The sequence below is a fragment of the Furipterus horrens genome, unplaced genomic scaffold (genome assembly GCF_987537825.1).
Source record: "Furipterus horrens unplaced genomic scaffold, mFurHor1.1.pri manual_scaffold_5, whole genome shotgun sequence".
Classification (NCBI taxonomy): domain Eukaryota; kingdom Metazoa; phylum Chordata; class Mammalia; order Chiroptera; family Furipteridae; genus Furipterus; species Furipterus horrens.
In genome coordinates, this window is record NW_028327175.1 from 150,823,004 (window position 1) to 150,844,419 (window position 21,416).

At 39.0% G+C, this 21,416-nt stretch overlaps 1 protein-coding gene across 5 annotated transcripts in view; it reads right to left on the bottom strand.

Annotated features, from left to right (window-relative positions):
• FAM13C (family with sequence similarity 13 member C) overlaps nt 1-21,416 on the bottom strand; it is a 128,241-nt gene that overhangs the window by 45,045 nt on the left and 61,780 nt on the right. For all 5 annotated transcript variants that reach the window (XM_090278059.1, XM_090278056.1, XM_090278055.1 and 2 more), the window contains one exon: nt 12,649-12,712. In XM_090278059.1, the coding sequence (XP_090134185.1) occupies nt 12,649-12,712 (64 nt within the window). The remainder of the gene's footprint in view (nt 1-12,648; nt 12,713-21,416) is intronic.

Sequence of the window (21,416 nt, forward strand, 5' to 3'; positions counted from 1 at the left end):
GCTGATGGCTAAATACTATTTTCGGGTCCCTTGGTCTGTAATTCACCAGTTGCAGAACAGGGACAACTAACTTTTAATTTCTATGAAGATGCTTGGTGGGCCCCTCTCCTCCCTTTATCTCTCCAAGAACTGTGTATAGAGATTCTCTATGGTGATATGAAGCAAACTCATATTGGAGATCTACTCAACTCTGGGGATACAACTCAATCCCTGAACATCACCTTTCTACTTACCACTCTTCTTCCCTGAGTTTCGTGTTTCCTGTGCATACCCCCCCCCCACACACACCTCTTTTCTATCTCCTCCTCTGCCCCACTCTCCAAGCTGAATTCAGCTGTACTTGCTGCACAGTCATATCGCCATCAAATTCTTGAGCCAGTTCTGATTACCTTACCTAAACAAGGCCCCCCAGTTTCTGTTACTACCCTGTTTATTTCCTTCCTAAGGGTCATGATAATGTGTAATTTTTATTTGTCTGCTTGTTTATTGGCTCTTTCCAGCTCCAGAAGCCCTGGAACCATGCCTCCATTGTTCACTGCTGGATGTAGCACAATGAGTAGAACAGGAGGTAACCAGTAAAGAGACTGCCTTTGTATATTAGTTTTGTTTTCCTGGACCTTTTAGGCAGTACTTGGGGGGCCCTTCTGAGTATCCAAATTCAAGCCCCCTCTCCTGCCCTGGTTCAGAAATAATGAAACACTTAAAAATCATTGGGGAGATTGTTAAAGATGTGCACTCCCAGGCAGGAATCATCCCAGAGACTTGGATTCTGTGGTCTGGGATAGGGTCATTGAGATGTAGAAAGTCCAGGGTCCACACTTTGAGAAATATTTTCCTATTCTCTAGGGCCTTGACCCACTCTAAATGCTGCCTTGCTTGCCTAATTAGCTCCACCATTCCCAGGGACAAAAGCTTTCCCCTGACTCCCAACTCTCTCACATCTTCATTAGCCTCCTGCCCCTGTCTCTGGAGTTGCTTATGTCCCAGCATGCTTTGCAGCCACTTGTAACTGAAAGATGACACACCTAGCTCAACCATTCCAGTTTCCTTTGCGTGGGATGGTCTCAAAATACCCAAAGGAGAAACTCAGTGTAAAAGAATACACTATTCACTTCAAGTAGCCTTCCGTTGACAAGATTCAGGTCCTAGCTCTTAAACAGAAACAATAGCACCACAACACACTGTAACCAAAAGCAAATTTCCTTCTAGGCAGATGATTTAAACCTGGGAAGGGGGAATTCTGTACTTAATTCTACTTCATTATAATATCTTCATTATGTTCACTTTATTAAATAAAGAATTAAATAAGATGTTGAGAGGGAATAGTTTCATTAATTCATTTTAATTCAGGACTTTGAGATTTTCTAGATAAAACCTTAATTTTCTAAAAATAGAATGTTTCATTTTCCACTCATAGAATGGGCTTCAATTGTTTCTCTTTAGAGTTTCTAGTACTTAACCTACCCAAAAGCATGGGTATTAAGATGGACAAACCCCTAACAAATAATTTTTTCCAGAACATCAATTATATTCAACAGGCTAAGTCCACAAATCTAGTCCAAGTTGTAGCCCATATAGCTATTATTTGTGGCTATGTAAGTTCCAATTTCTTTGAACTCTGACAAATATTCTGCTTAAAAACTACACTTAATAAAATGTGTGCACAGTAGAAGGCCCACTGGGAATTTTAACCCCAAATCTACCATTGACTTGTTTTGTGGGTATGGGCAAGACCATCCAATTATACTGGCTGTAGGCCCTTTATTTTATTTTTTATCATGAAACTACTTTAATTTCCAGCCCTGACCAGTGTGGCTCAGTTAGTTGGGGGTCATCTTGAAAAATGGAAGGTTTGATTTGATTCCCCACCAGGGCACTTGCCTGGGTTGCAGGTTTGTCCCCAGTTGGGGTGCATATGAGAAGTAACTGATCGATGTTTCTCTCCCTCTCTTTCTCCCTCCCTTCCCCTCTCTCTAATAATAAATAAAATCTATAAAAAAGAAACTACTTTAATTTCTAAAATTGGATGAATATTAGGAATTAATAACTATCCCACTGGAAACCATAAAAATCACGTGTCATATGAAATAAATTACCTACCTATGCCTTTAAAGATGGCAGGTCACACTAGAAAGTATTAGCCATTTCCTCAAATACTAACATTTTGTTAGAAAACAAGAAAATTAAGCTTTTGCCTGCCTTAAAGTCTGAGTGTTACAGCCCTAAGAAAACCAACAATATATTAGAAAAGGTAAAATATACCAACACTGGCAAGGCCAGGCTCTAGGATATTGAGTTGATGTGTGTCATTCACTATAAACCCCTGAGAAGTGGGGATGACAATTTAATTCTGCAGCCCTCACACCCCACCCTAGTGCTAAATCTGGAGCTTGGTATGTATTTGCTTTTCAATAAATACTGTTGAAAGAAAAAAATCATGCCTAAGAAAAAAATATCGAAAACATCACAGTTTTTAGGCAAAATTTTGGTAATATTAGGACCAGCAGAAATTTTTAAGTTGGCAGGATGAGGGGAGCAGAATATATTACAAAAGCTGTAGCTTTCTATTTTGACAGATGGGAACAGATGGGAAAATAAACAAAAGTAAAATTTTAAGAACATTTTCTAAATTAAAGAGCTGTTAGTAGATGTTAGTCTTATGGAAAACTCATTACATGGTTCTTACTCTTCTGTTTTAACTACAACACAGAATGACACCTGAGAACCACGTGTCATGGAAGGCTCCTTCCAGCCTTCCATAAGAGGACAGGAAATAAGTAGTGTGAAGAAGATGAAATGAAAAAGGGAGAGACCAGGAAAAGACTTGAGATGTCATATAAGAAAGAGCAGGGAACAATGGGATGAAGCTGCAATGGAGTGTGGAGATGAGGAAGGCTGGAAGACAAAAGGCAAATACAAGCGGGACAGCATTGGTAAATTTTGCCATAACTTCTCTGCCTGCCCGATACCTTCCAAGTTTCTCTAAGTTAATTCTCAGACAAGGAAGAATATAGGCAGCTGCTAGCATGGCTTATGCCTTTTCTGCCAATACCACCCTAAGGATTCCCTGGACAGTGAGGGCTACAGATCTGATTCCCCTGGAAACAAAAGGCCAGACTGGATAGTTGCCTCTGAATGATGGGCCAGAATAAACCAGGCCTGGAAACTGCTCATAGTTTCTTTGCTGTGCAGTTTATTCAATTGGGAATTAAAACCAGGGTTCATGCCTTAACCATATTGGCCAAAGAATGTCCTCACTGACAGTGACAAGAAAAGTTGGCTAAAACTAAATGCATCACAGGATATCATTTCAGCTTCCAGCTGAGTAAGAAATATCGGTAGGGTGGCAAGGTCACATTATCTCAGTTCAGAAAACTGGACCAGGAAAATGCCAGATGGCATCCTGCAGTGGTCCAGCACACAGGAAAATTACCTTAGATATTTTGCTTCCAGAGACCAGTATTATGATGCAGCCCAGCATCCATTCATCCATCTTTTGATAACAGCACTCCCAGATCCAAAGTGGGAAATGTGATTTGGCCAATCTAGCCAAACCCCAAGGTCACAGTGACTGGGTCAAGAAAGGGTTACATGTCCCAAGCCAGATAAATGACACTCATACATGGAACTTTTCAGAGCAAGAAAGAAGGACTTCTACTGTGTGGTAGGCAGAATCCTAAAGATAGCCCCCAAGATTTCTATACCCAGGTTATTCAATCAAATATTACTAGTTGCTGTTATGAAGGGCTTTTTCAGAAGTAATTGAAGTCCTCACTCAATTGACCAAGGATACAGAGATGATTTGAGTGGGCCTGACACAATCAGGTGAACCCTTTAAAAGCAGAGGGTTTCTTCCAGTTGGTGGAAACTGGACAACATCAGAGGGATTCAAAGCACAGAAGGATTTAGTGTTGCTGGCTCAGAGATGAAGGGATCCATCTGAGAAGGAATGCAGGAAGCCTCTAGAAGCTGAGAGTTGTGCCCAGCTGATTACCAACAGGGAAATGGGGATCACAGTCCTACAACTGCAAGAAAATTAATTCAGGCAACAACCTGAATCAGCTTGGACATGGAATGGACTCTTCTCCAGAATCTCCAGATTACAGTCCATTGCAGCCAATGCCTTAATTTCAGTCTTGTGTGATCTTGAACAGAGAATCCAATTGTGTCTACCCAAATTTATGACCTACATAACCATGAACCAATAAATGAGCATTTTTAGTGTCTAAGCTCTTTGGCAATTTGTCAAACAGTAATAGAAAAAGTCCAGCCATTGTTAATATAATGAGAATGTTTTGAGCGACACTGATGTAACCTGTCAGCCAAAGAGAGTGGCCTGGAATGCGCATGCGTGAACAATGATGACTTCACTGTACTAGTCAGTGGGGGGCAGTAGATACTGTTGAGTGAGCATGTGTACTGTGTGGTTATCACATTCCAAATGACCGAGTAACTAGAGCAACGAATCTGCATCAAATTTTGCATTAAGCTTAAACATTTCTCTGCAGAAAGTATTTGGATGATTCAGAAGGATCTTGGGGACCACACAATGAGTGCAGCATAAATAAAAGTGTGCCACAAACACTTCAAAGATGGTCGAGAATCTGTTGAAAGTGATCCGTGTTCTGGAAGGCCTGCAACAAGCAGAACACCTGCGAATGTTGAACTCAACCCCCTACAGCCCAGATTTGGCGCCCTGCAACTTCTGGCTTTTCCCAAAACTGAAATCACCTTTGAAAGTGAAGAGATTTCAGACCATTAATGAGATTCAGGAAAATACAATGGGGCAGCTGATGGCAATTCCAACAAAGGATTTTGCAGATTTTGAATAGATGAAGAGATGCTGGAAGAACTGTGTGAGGTCTTAAGGTGCCTACTTTGAAGGGGACTGAGGCATCCTATGTACAATGTTTCTTATATCTTCTTCAATAAATGTCTCTACTTTTTACAGTATGTGGCTGGATATTTTCTAGACAGACCTCATACATTGGAATTACCAGCTGCAAGAATAATCTGTCCCTAGAGAGAGGTTGATCTAAAGATAAAGTCCTTAGAAGAAGGCAGAGTCAAGAGATAGAAAGAGATGGCATCTATAAAACAAGTCTTTAATCCCTGAATCTAGCCATGCATGGAGCCTGTTCCAATCCTAAAGTTTCAGCTGTGTGAATCAACAAAATCTTATTATTATTGAAGCCAGGTTGAATTGACTTTCAGTCACAAGAAAAAAAAAAAAAAAAAAACCCAGATGCATGAAAAAAAGAATCCTCAATCCATCCTGAACTAAGACCCAACCCTAACTGTATAGCCTGGGTTTGCTTTTCAATAGAAAACAAACAAACAAACAGCTGTCTATTTTATAGAAATAACACCATTCAGCCAACTCAGAAGTATCAAAGGACTAAAGAAAACTCTTGCTGGACCATTTTTTCAACTTAAAACAATTCTGAGAGAGAAACACATTCTTCTACAAAACAATAAGCATCATCTTGAAATCTTTGGCTTGATGCCAAAGTGTATGCTAAAACTACCCATGGTAATAAGACCAACCTTCACATGGTGACACACACACAGACACATGCTTATAGGCTCCAAAAGGGGTACCAGCCATGTGCAAATTGGTCTACTTTAATAAAATTAAAGGATTCTTCACAGACTTTAAAAAGGAATATAGTTTTAATGTTAAGGTTAATGTTGAGCATTTTGACTAGCATAATTCAAAAAATAAGGGGCAACAGTAGCATGTGAAGAAAAATGAATTTTTCATATTACTTTAAGGTAAATAATCTCCTTCACAGTCAGCTAAATAAAAACAGATATATCCTTCATCTGAGAACTGTGATTAAAAATTCAGGGTTTAACTTATTATTGCTATTAGCTCATTATTGAGCATTTGTTGGTTTTATTGGTTACCAGGGGAAATGGCATAGCCAGTGTTTCTATGCCAACTCTTCTCATGAAGGAACAATGGGACTAAAATTTTAACCACCTTGAGAAAGATTTTCTTTTCCTACTCCCACTTCACAGAGCTAGAAAGGTGGTAGCAGGGTGGGAAGGATAGAGTAGCATTACCCTTTTGACACTCACTGCTAAACCCATCAATTTCTTCTCCTCTATAAAAGACAATGTCTCCCTCTCCCATTCCATGCTGAATATATATAATTCACTGACTTCAAGTTAGGTTGGTTTCTTCCTGTCCATCAGTGGCCCTTTCCATATTCAGTTATTTCAACACCAGGCTGATAAACATGCTAATTAATAATCAGTCCCATAATTCCTCAATCCCTTCAATTGTAACACCACTTCCACTAAACTATGGCTGGCCATCTCATCAGACTGCCATAAACTTCCAGATCTCAGACCTTCAAAGTAAAACCTTTACCCTTTCCATCTCTTCTACTCTATCCTGTAAGTTAACTTATGCTAGCCTCTTACTTATGATAGGCTTCTAGATTCCTCTGTTCTAATGATCAATCATCCCACTTAAGAGTCCTTAGCTAGTGAGAACCATATGTCTCCACAGTGTGATTCTGCGGACACAAAAAAAGAACCAGAATTATTTCCCTTGTTACCCTTTAACACTTATCTATCTTGAAATCTTCAGATAAGAGTTATAGGGCTTATTCTGAGCAAAAGACTGATGTGGCATTTGTTCGTTTTCCCATTCCAAAGTTGAGTATTTGCTTCTTTGTGCTTGGCATATACCTCTTGGGTAAACTTATTACCCAATGGCAAAATTTTTTTTTACATTTATAAATTGACTTCTTAGGCCTAGAGAGGACAAACTGTAGATTGGACTATGCCAGCATAAGACAGTTTCATAGCCAACAAGCCTCAAAGGGAAAGGAAAGAGGAAGTCCACAGAAAGGTAACCAAAGACAATTTTTTTTAGGGCCTGTTGCCAGGACTTTTAAAATTCCAAATAAAATATAAAATGGAAACAAACTCTTATTCACAGAGCAGAAAATTTCTTTATCCAAAAGTTAAGTGCAGAATACGTTAAAAATATCTATTAGATAAGAAAATAAAACATTTTTTTCCTGAGCACAAAGTCACAGACATTTTTTAAGGTGACCATTTCCTTCTGTAGGATGATGACATAGTTGACTTGGGCAAGTATAATGGCAGAACTAGAAAAAAGGTCCAAATTGTTCAAGAGCTTCAGTCTGTTCTTTAGAGAACTTTACTAGTTCAGGTCCTCAATCAGCTTCAATTCTTCACCCTGATCATGTAGCTGCTTTCTCTCTCTCGTGTAAGATTGATAAGTATGTTAAGCACATTTGTGACTTTTAGAGCGCTATGTAGTGTTCACTTTCAAATCTGGCCTCAGTTGGCTGCCCTTGAGGAGGCCTTATCCCAGAATAACTATGGGACAACTTGCCTCATTCTGTCCCTGATGGGAACCTATGACTAAATTCTACAAGCACTGGGAAAAAGAAAAGAAAAGAAAAGAAAAGAAAAAAGGTGGACTCAATGAGCCTTAAAGCTAAAAGTACTCCTAGAGATAACCTAATCCAAAACTTCCTGCCCCAATTTTACCGATGAAAAACTAAAAGAAGTTGATATGGTGCTTTATAACAATGCAATCTGATGACTGGAAAAGGTTAAGGCAAGTTTTCTCAGGATAAGGGAGATCTATTAGGTTTCCTTCTACATCTATTATTTTTCTCAATTGGAACTGAAGCCAGGAATGGGATCTATTAGGATGTGGAAAGAAAAAACAAATTTTTCTTTCATTTTGTCCTTCAACAATTTTTTGATCTATTGAATACTTATCAATTATATGGACATGGGAGAATAACTAAAACCAAGGATTAAGGTGGATGAGACACTGACATATCTCAAGTCTAAAATATTTTTCAGTCATGATCCAGAAGACCCCAACAAATAAAATTTCAGAGGCAGAGTCTAAAAGCTCAGGTCAATGGCAGGAGGGAGACCTAACCAGTTTTTCAGAAACCATCTCCTATAGCATAGTCCCAGAGACACCAAAACTCAGACATCGACTCTTTTAAGATACCCAAGGTCTATTAAGATACCCCATGGACATGGACAACAGGGTGGGGATTGACTGTGGAAGTGGGGGAGGGGTGGGGCAGTGGAGAGCAATGGGGGAAAATTGAGACAACTGTAATAGAACAATAATTTAAAAAGAAATTTTAAATAAGATACCCAAGGTCAAAAACTGGGAGCTTGACACTGACAGAAGAAACATTGAAACAGGCAGGAATCAAATCTATACACATGCCAAGTGAAAACAAGAAGTGAGTGAGTTTCTGAGTTCACTGGGAAAGTATATGGGGGACACACACAAAGTCAGATGCTCATATGTAGACATGCCCCATCATTTATCAATCTCACTGAGTATAGGAGACCTTGGGTTAAGTACTAGCTCCAAAACCAAACTAAGCTGAGCCTCATCTATCTGTGACAGAGCAAGTGAAACTAAGATGTTCAAAAGGTATAAGTGAAATCTCAGAGTGAAATTCTGGGAAAATATAATGCTCATATGTAGCATTTTCAAATCGTTATTTATGTACAACATTAGGATCCATAGGAAAGCCTGGAAAGTATTTTTGGATCATTCTTATTGTGAGACTTAAACTGTTTTTTTGTTTTGTTTTATCTTGTTTTTGTTCTTTTGTTCTTTTTTGCTTTAGACCTGCAAGTTGGAGTGGAAGAAAGAGAGCAGATATGGAACTGGTGAGTTCCTTTTAGAGAACTAGAAGGCTGGGGTGGGGGGTAAATCAATAAAAAAAATAATAAAGAACAATGAAGAAAACTGATGGAAAAAAAATTCTACCTTAGATTTCCATTTAGAGATGGAAGGAATACTCCAATAAAGAGTTAGCTGTGCAAAGAGACAAAAAAAAAAAAGTTCATAAAAAATTACAATCACTAACAACTGATCATAATAATCAAAAAATAGAAACAACCATACAAGAGATTACAGCAAGGAGAATAAAAACTAAAAGTACATGCTGAACACATACAAATCTCACAAACAAAACACTGAGTAAAGGAAAACAGACACAAAAAGAGTACATACAGTCTGTTTCTAAAAAACTCAAAAATACAAAAGAAGTCTATGTCAGTGTGAAGAAAAGTTGTCCTTATAGGGGAGTAGTGAGTGGAAGGAACTACAAAGGGTGTCTGGGATGGTGACAACATTCTCTTGCTTGATCTATGTGCTCATTACATACTTTGTGAGACTTCACCCAGCTCTGCACTCAATATATGCACTTCTCTCTATGTATTTTCTATTTCCATTAAAAATATTAAAGCAGAGTTTCCCACCTGTGTTCTATAGGACTCTTGTTGCCTAAAAAAGTGTTATTATGGGGTTTTTCCATAAAATAGTGGTTTCCATAAGTTTGGAAAATGATGGAAAAGATGCAGTTAAATATATTTCTACTGTATAGGCTGTCTGTGTTAGTGAGTATGAACATATTAACCCCTCCTACATGGTCTTGGACTCACTCATGCTGCCCTGCTCAAGCGTTCTAAGGTTTCCTCTGGCCCCCAAATTTCAGCCACAGCAGAAACAGCATGAAAGGACATGGACCTACACATGTAATTTACCCCACTTGGAACAAAACCACTTTGAGCACACACTCACTGTTATCAACCTGTCTGGGTCAGCATCACCCCCTTCCATGGAAGAGTGCACAGGTAAAACATGGTACTGCCTGCTCTTTCATATACACGCCTCCCTTGAACACTCTTGCACCCATGTAATCCCAGAGCAGTGAGCTGGCACATATCATGTAATTTGCAAATACAATTTAGTGAAGGAATACAGAAAACCCTATTTTCAAATAGAGCTTTTTGCAACTATCGAGGAATCTCATGGGTTTCCCGCTCACAAACCAGTTTCTCCCAAATATTTGAAACCTATCACGAGTTGACTCTTACAACCACCTCCTTTTTTTCTAGTCACTCGTGTCGAAGCAAATAATCACTTCTTTACAGCCAGCACTTTGCTTGTTCACAGTGGTGCAAACATCTGCATGCACTGATTCAGGCTCTTGTCCATTTTCTCTTAAATTCTTTTCCACTCTTGTTACATGAGTGAGATTGTGGAATGTGAAGGCTGTCTCCATGCATGAAGAAATAACAAGCAGTGTTCTATATTGTTATCTTTAAGACATTTTCCACAACTTCAGCTATTTATTTAACTTGATTCAATCAGGCAGCTGGTTTACCTTTAGTTATACATTTCTGCCAAGTTCTACAGTTAAAAAAAAAAAAAATCACCTAAAGTCAGTTCATTACATTTTGCTTTGTTTTGTTTTTCCAATGTGGGGAGAGGGAACAGGGATATATCTTTAAATGACAAATAAACAATTTGCCTGAAGCCCATCATTTCTCTTCTTGCCATCTGAACATCAACTCTTTTCTTTTTGCTATGATCCTAATCAGATATACCACCCACTGCTCCTTAATTATACAATGGGGATGAGAAAAACTAGACAGTGTTCCAAGCCAATGTCTTAAGCCAAGGCATTCATAATAACAGAGATCATAATTTTATTATATTGATTTCCAACAGAAGAATTAAATTATACATTTCAAAGAAAATCTAGAACAAGCTTATTAACATTGTGATGCCCAGTTTAGTGAGAAACCAGTTGGATTAAAAAATACAGCTTCAGTGTCTCAAAGCACACTAAGACAATATTGCAAACACCACACTATATCATGCTCAATGGATAAACAGTAAGCATGATTATATTTGAGAATGTAAAAGCTGTTAGAAAAAAGGGAGAGATGAAATTAAATTAAGAGAAAATTTTACAAATGTACTGTCACAGTCATGGTTATACAATCCCGAAGCAAAAGTGAAAAGAGTGTAATGAAATGACTATTGGACTTGGTTCTGGTCCAAGACATAATGAGCAGCCTTGCAAATAATATTTAAAATGTATTTGCTCCACAGTAATCTTTCCAGGGAAGGAACGAAGGTTGTTTTCCTGAAAGATGGCTAGAAGGGACCTTAAGGCACAATGAAAAACCAGAAAGACTTGGAAAAGACAGGTGTGTACAGGCAAGGCTGAATGCCAGGTATGTGGCTCAACTTCTGTGCCCTGAAGGGCAGACTGAAGGTCACCCTAAATGTTCCTTGCGTAAATTCCAGCAAAGCAGAACTAAAGATCATAAGTGATCATTTTCTGCTCTTGTTGTGTTTATGCAAATGAACAGGATAAATTAAAAATAGACTTAATGCAGTCCCTTTAATGACAAGGAGGGTAATCTTAGGGAGAAAAATCATTATTCAAGGAAAATCATAATGATCAGTGGTAGACTATAAAGTAGTGCAGCTAACCGTCTTAAAAGTTTCTTTTCATTTAAAATATGTTTTCACTTGAAAGTTAAACCATGTCTATGGTATCATCAAAGATATTTAAGTTGCAGGCAAGAAGAATGTCAAGTGCCTTGCAACTAAATGTCTTTCCAATAAGACAGTCTTACAGATTTAGAGACTAGTTTGTGGGTTATGTTACATAAATTAACATGTGTTTTCTGTTTTCAAAGGGCATAAGCCTATGACTACATTACCTGAGTGATTGTCTGTATGTATAAGCCTCACTTAACCCTCTCTGCAGCGCTGCCTCCTGAGACTCAATGGTTTGGCTGAACTAAATGGCTGGGTTGGTCAAGAATGGGGTGGTCTGTGGGCTTCACTTTAAAACTGGTTTCTCTTTTCTATCCAAATGGCTTGGACAGAAAGGAGCCAGAGGTCTGAGAGGACAGAAACCTAAACTATTTCCCTCAGCCCAAACTAAGTATAATGGGCAAAAGGATTTTGGACAGGTGAGATGTGCCTAGCACACCTTCCTCCAAAGAAGCCCTTATTTTCTTTTTCTTTTTTTTTTTTTTTCCCCTAATGTGGAACATTGAAAAATTAATCCCTGCCTTTTGTTATCTAGTGGTTATGGATTGAATGATGTCTTTTAACCCTTTTTGCCAAATCTGTTGCCCCCAGAACACAACAAGGATGCCAGCTGGTTAAACCAAGCACGCCATGGTCCGGAGACAGCCAACTGACCTGGAGTCTGCACGATCCTTCCCCATGTGGGAAGGCCACCCTCCCCCCCACACCCCCACTTTTATTAGGGATTTCTGGACCCAAGGGTAGGTAGGACGACGACCATGTCCAGCTTGAAGCAGCTAGAGGAGCTTGAGACCTTCGCTCATTGTCCTTTATAAGATTACAAAGGGTCTTAATATCTGAGAGGGAGGGATTGTTATTTTTTTTACTGTTAAAATAATTAATTAATCACATATTTACTAAAAATAAGAGAAGAAGAAGAAGAATATATGAAATGGTGAAGCGGGAAAGCTTGTATGTACGAACCATGGGTATGGACTTCGGGGGGATTGCTGGGGGAGGGAGATGCTGGGTGGAGGGGAGTAAAGGGGAAAAAACTGGAACGATTGTAACAATATAATCAATAAAATACATTAAAAAATGTATTTGCTCCAGAGCAAGGAAAAATATTACCCAATGAACTATAAGGAAAACAAGTTCACATAAGAGCAAAAATACTTAATTTTAATCAGGGAGAATTCCTAAGACTAGGAAAAAAGAGTAATAAATTTCATAATTGGCTAATTCATGTTCCTACAACCAGTACTGATTGCACCTACCTCATTTAAGTCCTGCCGAGGTTCAAAAGCATCCTTTGGCAGAGTGGCAGCCCTCTGGTCTATTCTGTAAAATACAAAGAAAAATTATTTTTTATTTAAAAGAAATCTTTCAACAATGCACATTTGAAGCTGGTAGTGACAGATCTGACTATATCCCTGTTAAAGAATCCTCAGTGGTATCCCACTGCCCATAGAAGAAAGTCCAGACTCCTTACACTGGTCTGTGTTTGGATTCTGCCATCTCCCTGGCCCCACCTCCTATCACTCTCACCTTTGTCCCCTACACTCCAGCCTCGCTGGCCTTTTCTCTGCTTCTTCAACACATGTTGGCTCCCTGTTCAAACCTTCACCCTTGCTGTCCCTGACAGCCCTTCCCTCAGATCTTCACAGAGTTGGCTCTTCTAAGCACGTAAGCTCAGCTCCTCTGTCACCTCCCAATGAGCCCTCCTGATCTTCCTAAATTCCTAGACATACCCCTTCCCTTCAATCTCATCACAGTGTCCTTAGATTTTCTTCTTAGCATTTATCACTATCTGATATTACACTGTTTACCTACATTTCCATATTAAATGTAAGCTCCAAGAAATTAGTGATTACAGGCAACCCCTGTATAACACGGTTATTAGGTTCCTAATAAATGCCGTGTTATGCAAATCCATGTCATACAAAACAAAGAACTAGTATAAAATGGGGGGTTAGGTTAAAAAAATTTTAAAAACTTACTCTTATATTTTTATAATTAAGAGAAATATCTTTACTAAAGCAATTTTCATCAAAAGTATTACATATTAATATGAATTAAATGTTTTCTTCATCATCACTACTAAGCTCCATTAACCAAATGTGTTTTCTTTTTGACAAGATATCCTCACCCTCTGAACTTTCTTCAGCATTATCTTGATTTCTATGCTCTACTTTTTGCAAAAAATCTGTTATTTTAGGTAGCTTGCTTTTAGCTGAGAGATCTTTATAAATTTCGTTATGTAGTGTGAAACACTTTTGAAGTTCTCTCTTAAACTTTGTGCTCCTTTTAGTGCAAGGATCTTCATTTAGAAAACATGACTCTAACTGTTCGGCTAAGTCTCGGCCTTTCTTTACGCTTTTTAGAGTAAACTGTTTAACTTTGTTTTCATCAGTGCTATCATCCTCTAAGTTATCTTGGCAGATTCCAGATGTCATTTCCACCAAAATTACTTCTTCAGTTTCTTCTTCTACCAGCAATTCTTGGATATCTTCTACAGTCATACCGTGTTAGAGTGAAACTGTGTATAGAAGTACTGTGTTATATGGGGGTTTCCCCAATTCTCTAATTGTGTTAGAGCAAAACTGGGCTATAGAAATACCATGCTATACGAGGATACGTGCAAAGGCACTTTCTACATTGCTAAATCCTCAGTTAAACTTCAATATTTTTTAATTCATTAATAAGTTTTTTTTTAATGAATGAATGTAATCTGATACAACTGTTACATAATGACACCATTTATTCACGGAAGACAGCTTTTGGAAATGTCGTCCTTTCTGTTAACTAACACAATAAATGTTATAGCAAGTGCTGGATAATATGGTAAAGCTTGTTTTTGCCACCACCTAGTTATCAATAGAAGAAAAACAACTTAAAAATGGGTGAATTTACTTCAAATCATTTTTTTAAATTTAAAAACAAAAAACCAAATTCCACAGTTGAAGATGCTTAGCTCCAAATCATGATTCCCCAAATGTTATGGTCCAGTGGCATCTACTACATAACATTCAAGTTTTTATGCAGCAATTCTCAGACTATAATATAATAAACATATTAAGTTACAGTTATTAAGTGTATAAAAAGCCTGCTATCTTAATGTATAAAAACTTTAGTTGGTGTTAAGTCATTTATAAAAAGCTTTATTTTGAGACATAATTATTTACAGTTATTGTTCAGTTTCAATTTGAATTTTGAAGAAAACATACATGTCCTCTGAATGGTCAACAAGATCAATGATTTCTAAAAGTCAGGATGAACATTTAGAAATGCCACAGTCTCACTTTGAAATATTCTTAACTATGCAGAGTTCTTCCCATCCACAGGCATTGCTAAGTGTGCAAAAATTTATTACTAATGAGAAAGGTAAGAAGACGGTCAAACAAAATTGTGAAGGCCGTACTGATATCTACCATGTCTGCACAAGGCAGTGTGATGGAAGTAAGGGTTCCAACTATTAGCTCATGGAGAGATTGTTCAAGTGAGAAAAGTAAGGAAGAAGACCACTAGCACACCTAACCTATGCCCATCAAATCCTTGAGCCACACACACTGTGATTTTAGGGCTTTGGAAATTACAAAGTAGCTTTTTCTCAAAAAAAGCGTGAAACCCTCTTGAGGACAGGGATTATTAACCCATCCTGTCTGGTAACATCTAAAACACTGAACAGTTATAATTTCCTTGTAACTTACAATGGTTTTCAAATGGGTTTCTGTAGAGTTATGATAACACCAGAAAAATAAAGTGCAGTCCTTTAATAGAAAGAATATTTATGTTTTCAAGCAGAAATTTTTTTAGGGCTTTGGTACCAGCTGATGGTAAAACAAATACACAAGTAGCAAACATTAATGGAAGAAAGCAGATATAGACTTGGATAAAAAGTATAGTATGTATTATGGAGATGCACAGAACAGCCTGCAAATAATATAATCACACGATCTTCCAGGAAAACTACTCATCATCTCCAGATCAAGTTTGAGAACTCTGGTCTAAGTGTTAAAGTGCTTTAATTTAGTAATCATCTGAGTATCTCTCATGTGCCTGGTACATTGTTGTGGAGCTAATAATCAATAAGCAGCATTTATGCCTTTAGGAGGCTTACAATCTAGTGAAATCTTAAGCAGAGGATAAAACTAATTAAAACCCAGCCTTGATGCTATTTCAGCAAGTGAAGAATCAGTGCACAAGAGGAACTAGTATTAGAACAATGGAGAGGAACTGGGGAGGTAGAGACAGATCAGAGAGATGTTTTCACAGATAGAAACAATCAAATATCATGGGTATGGATTCAAAGTATGAAATGAAAGAGATGGAGTAATCAAAATTATTCCAAAGTTTGAGCCTGTGGGACAAGACAAATGACATGTGGTTTTTCTAACAGATATATAAAAATATGCAATTCGGGTGAGGAGAAAGGAGTGGGCATAAAGAGAGGCAGTTCATTAGTTTAGACTTAAGATATTTGAAGCTTGAGGCGAGGCTGAAATGGGGAATTGAAAATGCCTAAACAGGGCTCACCTAGGACAGTGCACTCTACAGTGTGTTCGGCAGAGTGAGCGGTGGCCGCAACAGCAATGTGCAACAGTCACAGGTTCTGCGTCCATTGTCCCCTTATCGTGTGGCCAGAGCCTAGCATGGTGCCTGCCACATGGTAAACACTCAGTACACACTTTTTGGATGGAGGGATAAATGAAGAAACAGAAGGAACCAGATCAAAGAATGGTGCCATCACATTACCACTGCCATCAAATGGTATAATTCAGAATAAAAGCACTTCTCAACAGAGAAACACAAAAGTTAATTGTTTGCTGATAGTCAAAGAGCTTCATGCTGGATTCTTTGACTGCAAAATTACAGCTAGCTGATAGAAGTACAAATTTTCTAAAACTATTGGGGGTCCCCACATGACTGGAGCCCTAAAGCTTGCACTGAGCCAGCCTGCGGGTCATCCTGCAGTGGCCTTCCCCCGGGAGGTGGATTGGAATTCAAAATAGCACAACAAACAAGACATTTTTCTTGGCCTAAGAATAATGTCAAACCACAGATGTGATAATTTGTGAAGCAGTATTTTTATGTAGGATTTTTGATTTATACCAAATTTCAACTATCCATAATTAAATTAGCAGATGGGTGTGTTCCCTAAGTTAGTGAAAAGCTTTCCCATCTGCCAAATTGCTCATAGAAGACATGTAAGAGTTACCTGACACTTTCCTCTCCCTCAAACCCAATAGTCGATTTGTCACTAAATCTTTTAATTTCTTTTTCTTTTTTTCTTTTTTATTGTATTTTTCGTCACCATTTGAATCCCCATATTCACCTCATCCCAGCATTCACCACACTGTTGTCCATGCCCATGAGTAATTTTTCCTTCTTGCTCAATCCCTCTGCTCCCTAACCTCCTCCCATAGCTGTCATCCTGCTCTCCATCTATGAGTCTGTCTCTATTTCGCTTGTTACTTCAGTTTGTTCATTAGATTCCACATATGAGTGAAATTATATGGTATTTGTCTTTCTCTGACTGGCTTCTTTCACTTAGCATAATGTTCTCCAGGTCCATCCATGCTGTAGTAAAGGGTAAAATTTTCTTCTTTTTCACAGCTCAGTAGTATTTCACTGTATAAATGTCCCACAGTTGTTTTATCCATTCATCTACTGATGGACACTTGGGTTGCTTCCACATCTTGGTGATTGTAAATAATGCTGCAATGAACATAGGGGTGCTTATGTTCTTTTGAATTAGTGTTTTGGGTTTCTTTGGATACATCCCAGAAGTGGGACCACTTGGTCAGCCCTGGCTGGTGTGGCTCAGTGGATTGAGTGTTGACCTGTGAACCAAAAGGTCACAGGTTCAGTTTCCAGTCAGGGCACATGCCTGGATTGCAGGTGATGTCCTCAGCTGAGGGTGTGCCTGATATTTCTTGCTTTAATTTCTTATCCCAAATAACTTTTACATCTATCCTCTCCCCACCATCTTAGGCCAAGCCACATTATCTATCTTCTGGACTATCTCTCTGGTTTCCCTACTTCTCCTCTACCCTCCCCACAGCATTCCCACACAACAACCTTGTCACTACTTTTCTGCACACTGCACTTATAATAGAGACCAAAATTCTTAAAGTAGCCTAGGACTTTCTGAAGGATTTAATATCCGTTCACTTGTTCATCCTCAGTTCCTATTCGTCTTCCTCTCTGTGCTCCAGCTACACTGACATCCTATCAGTTCCTCAGATGCACATGCCCCTTTCCACCTCAGACCTTCATATATGCTGTTCCTGGGTCTATAATGTTCTACCTTCTCCACTTTCCCTCCTCATTAACTCATGAGCCCTTTAGATACCTGCTACCAGACCAATCAGCTTTCCCTTTTGTATGTTTTACTGTATTCTGAATTTCTACATCTGCTGTGTAGCATGTCGTAGCCTCTAATCATGGTTTGTACAATAATTTGTCTTTCTCCATGAGGCAGAGACCATGAGTCTTGCTTAATACTTATTCTAGGGCTAATACTGGCATCTGGCACATAGTAGGCATTCAGTGTGGGCAGCTGCCAACTCTGATATATGCCTGGGTATATACAATGATTATGATAAAACACATGCTCCCTCCTCCCATTGAAGCATGCTTGGCAGGGGGATGACTCTCATTCCCGCCAGGAGACAGATTTCTTTCCCTAAGAGGCCTGCTAAAGATTAGCAAGTGTCTTTCTAACCTGCACTTAGAAAACCTGGGCAGAAAGAGTAAAAGGAGAGCATCCAACACATTTTCCAGAGCGCTTCATGTAAAGTTAGAACCTTAAAGCCAAACAGTACCTACTCATTTAAGAGTTCCAGATACTCTACTGTATTCAACTGAGCCTCTGTATTAGAAAGCAACACACGACACACCAATGTATATCAGCTGGCTGTTTGACTGTTAGTTTCCTGAAACTCTTTTGAGAACAAAAGGTACATCCTAGGAGGACAACCCTCTGAGCAAAACATTCTTTATGAACAAACAATAGCTTTATATGCAGAAACAGACAAGATGCCAATAAATTCCAGTAATATTAGCATCAATAAACAACCCTTGATACAGTGAATATAAAGTTTCTTTCCCTAGGGAGTCTAAGCTGCATTAAAGACATTCTCTTACTGGTTTTCCCCAAATTTCTATGCTAATGGATTGAGATTAAACATTGGGCAGCCAATGCCCAATTGGGCAGCCAAAGATAAAGAAACCAAGGCACAGAGTTTAAAATAACTCTCAAAGAGACCACTAACAAAAAAAACAGAACTAGAAGTCAATGCATCTTCATGAACTGACTTTCCAACCCAATGTATGTACGTGTATAGGTCAATGAACTCCCACAGAGGAGACACAGAGGTTATGGCTGCAGGCAGAACACCTATCCCTAATAACATGCCCTCCCAGTAGCTATAACCCAAGCCCCATGCTCACGTTTCACCTTATACTTCTCTGAAGATTAGAATCAACCAGTTTTATTAAAAACAGATACTTATGTCCCACACTCACTGAATCTGTTTCCAGAGAAGTGGGCTGGTAACATGTGTTTAGTAAGCACCCCAGGAGATTCCTAATTGGAAAACATTATCCTAAAGGTCCAGGTATAACAGCCTGGGAAAAAACCAAGTGGCTAAAGAGCACAGGTGAGTGAGAGACTTCTGTGAGTGCTTCTGGCCTGGGTTCCAGGTGACACATCTCAGAAGAGGAAAGTGCGGTGTCCCTGGAGACACTATGAGAAACTCCAAACACAAGGCAGCCCAGCTGCATTAAAGTAGACACTTCTCCTCACCTTAGTGGGCTGAAACAGAGCCTAGAAACAGTCAGAACCACTCTAATGCCCAGAGAATGGGTAAGGAGTGACTCAGTCCCATGAGGCATGTGTGAGAACTGGCAGAGGGAAGGAGGTGGAGTTGTCATGTGTGTGGTTCAAAATGCCCCATAAACCAGAAAGGAAGAGTTTGGGAAGGGATATTTGGTACAGGGGATCCAGTGGGAGCTAAGATGCTGATAATATAATATTTATCAGTAACAATGATAGCAGCACCAGGTTTGCTGAGCATGATACAAAGCACTTTGCTTGCATCATCTTATTTACTGCATTCATTTAATAAGTGATTATTAGACACCTGCTCCCTGTGCCAGGCAGTGCTCAGCCTGGGAGGCAGAGTGGTTGTAGCAGATGCTTCAGCTCCATGGACAGGTCTGCTCACTCGCATCATCCTCTCTTGAGCACCTACCAAGTCTCTTCACTTTTTTACCTCATGGGTTTTGAGAGGCAGAACTGGATCCCTCAGCCTGGAAGTGTGGGAGAGTTACCTCCTCTGGGGGCAACAGAAAGAGGAATATGTGGATAAACACTGCAGCCCCCCTATTTTCAGAGGGATACATCTGGGAACTTTCTGCGCAGTGCCTCAGAGAGGCCCCAGGGAACAAGTCCCAGTTACTGAATGTTCAATCACACACCTACTGACAGCTCTTCCTCCTCCTGTGTTCTGGCCTCCCAAGGTTACCTCCCTGTACCCACGGCCTCCTAGGAGGCTCATTTCTGGAAGAACTAATGTAAGAAAGTGAGCAATGTAACTAAGGAGATACAATCCCTGTCTCTCTGGAGCTTACAGACAGGGACAGTGAAGAAAAGTAATACACAAATGAAGAGTTAGCTCAGGTGCAGATGCAGTTAAGGTCACAGGGATCATGAGTAATGATGGGGGAAGTTGGCTAATTTGAATGACAGATGACTATCTGATGAATATTAAATATAATACCTATCGCACTGACCACTGTGAGATTACATCTGATACTTGGTCTTCCAACACTTTAACTTTTAGATCATAAATCAGGATAGCCCTAAAAACAAGAGAACTTTACCAAAAGCACAGAGAACTGTGGTAGGCATTAAACAACCCTAAATGCTACATGTGCCTAGTAAAATTTTTCTTCCTCTCCCAAAGGGTTAAAAGGCCATGTGTCTTCTATCCTCCTCTACCCTATTTCTACCTTCATTGCTACTATCACCTCCTGCAATGAGGATGCTTTAGCTTTGAAGATGTCTCCTCACAACACACACTTAGAGTGGCCTTTTAAAGGTGTAATCTGAGCATGTCATTCTCATTTATAACCCCCAATGGCTTCCCTATGAACTTCAACCAAATCTAAAACCCACACCCTGGGTACCAGGCCCTGTGCAGTCTGCACCGCCAACCTTTCTGACATCACATTCTCTCCGCAATCCAGTATACTCCAGCCTTCCAGACCTTTGTCTGTGTCTTGAATAAGCAGCGCTTCTGTACTTGTTATTCCCAGAGTACATATGTTAGTTAGGATCCTCATTATTATTTCATTTAAAAGCAAACAACAAATGCCAGGCATGTTTCAACAGGAAACTGTCCTTACCGATGTGGTCTTTGCACAAGATGAATAAAACCTGGATCAGTGTCTGTCTAAGGAACAAGGATGAATTAATGATCAGAGAGGTAAATATAAAGACAAAAACACTCAAAGAAAGAGGCATCTAGGACACAAATTCTGGTTTTAAGCATCATCTGATCCTATAAAATTCACCTTTCATATTTGCTTTCTGATTCCAACTTACCCAAATTGTAAAAGTTTCAGATGTCATTGAAAATACATTTAAGGTTTCCTTTAGTTAACAAAAATTAAAAATAAATCCATTTTCTGCTAACATTCTACTAATATTCCTATTTACCTCAGCTTTAGATACAACAGCTCAAAAAGAGAGAGAGAGAGAGAGAGAGAGAGAGAGAGAGAGAGAGAGAGAGAGAGAGAGAGAGAGAAAGAAAGTAAAATTACATCATACAAGTGCAGAAATTTAAACAAATTTATTATGGCTCCATATCCTGAATAGTATACTATTTTTTTTTTTTTAATTTATGAACAATTTCTTGATTTAAAAACTTAATAGGAGCAGAATGGGGGGAAATGTGGAAATCAAAAACAATATTTTTTAAATAATCATCATCCCACCTGAAAGTAACCATAAGTAAAATACTGATTCATGTCTTTC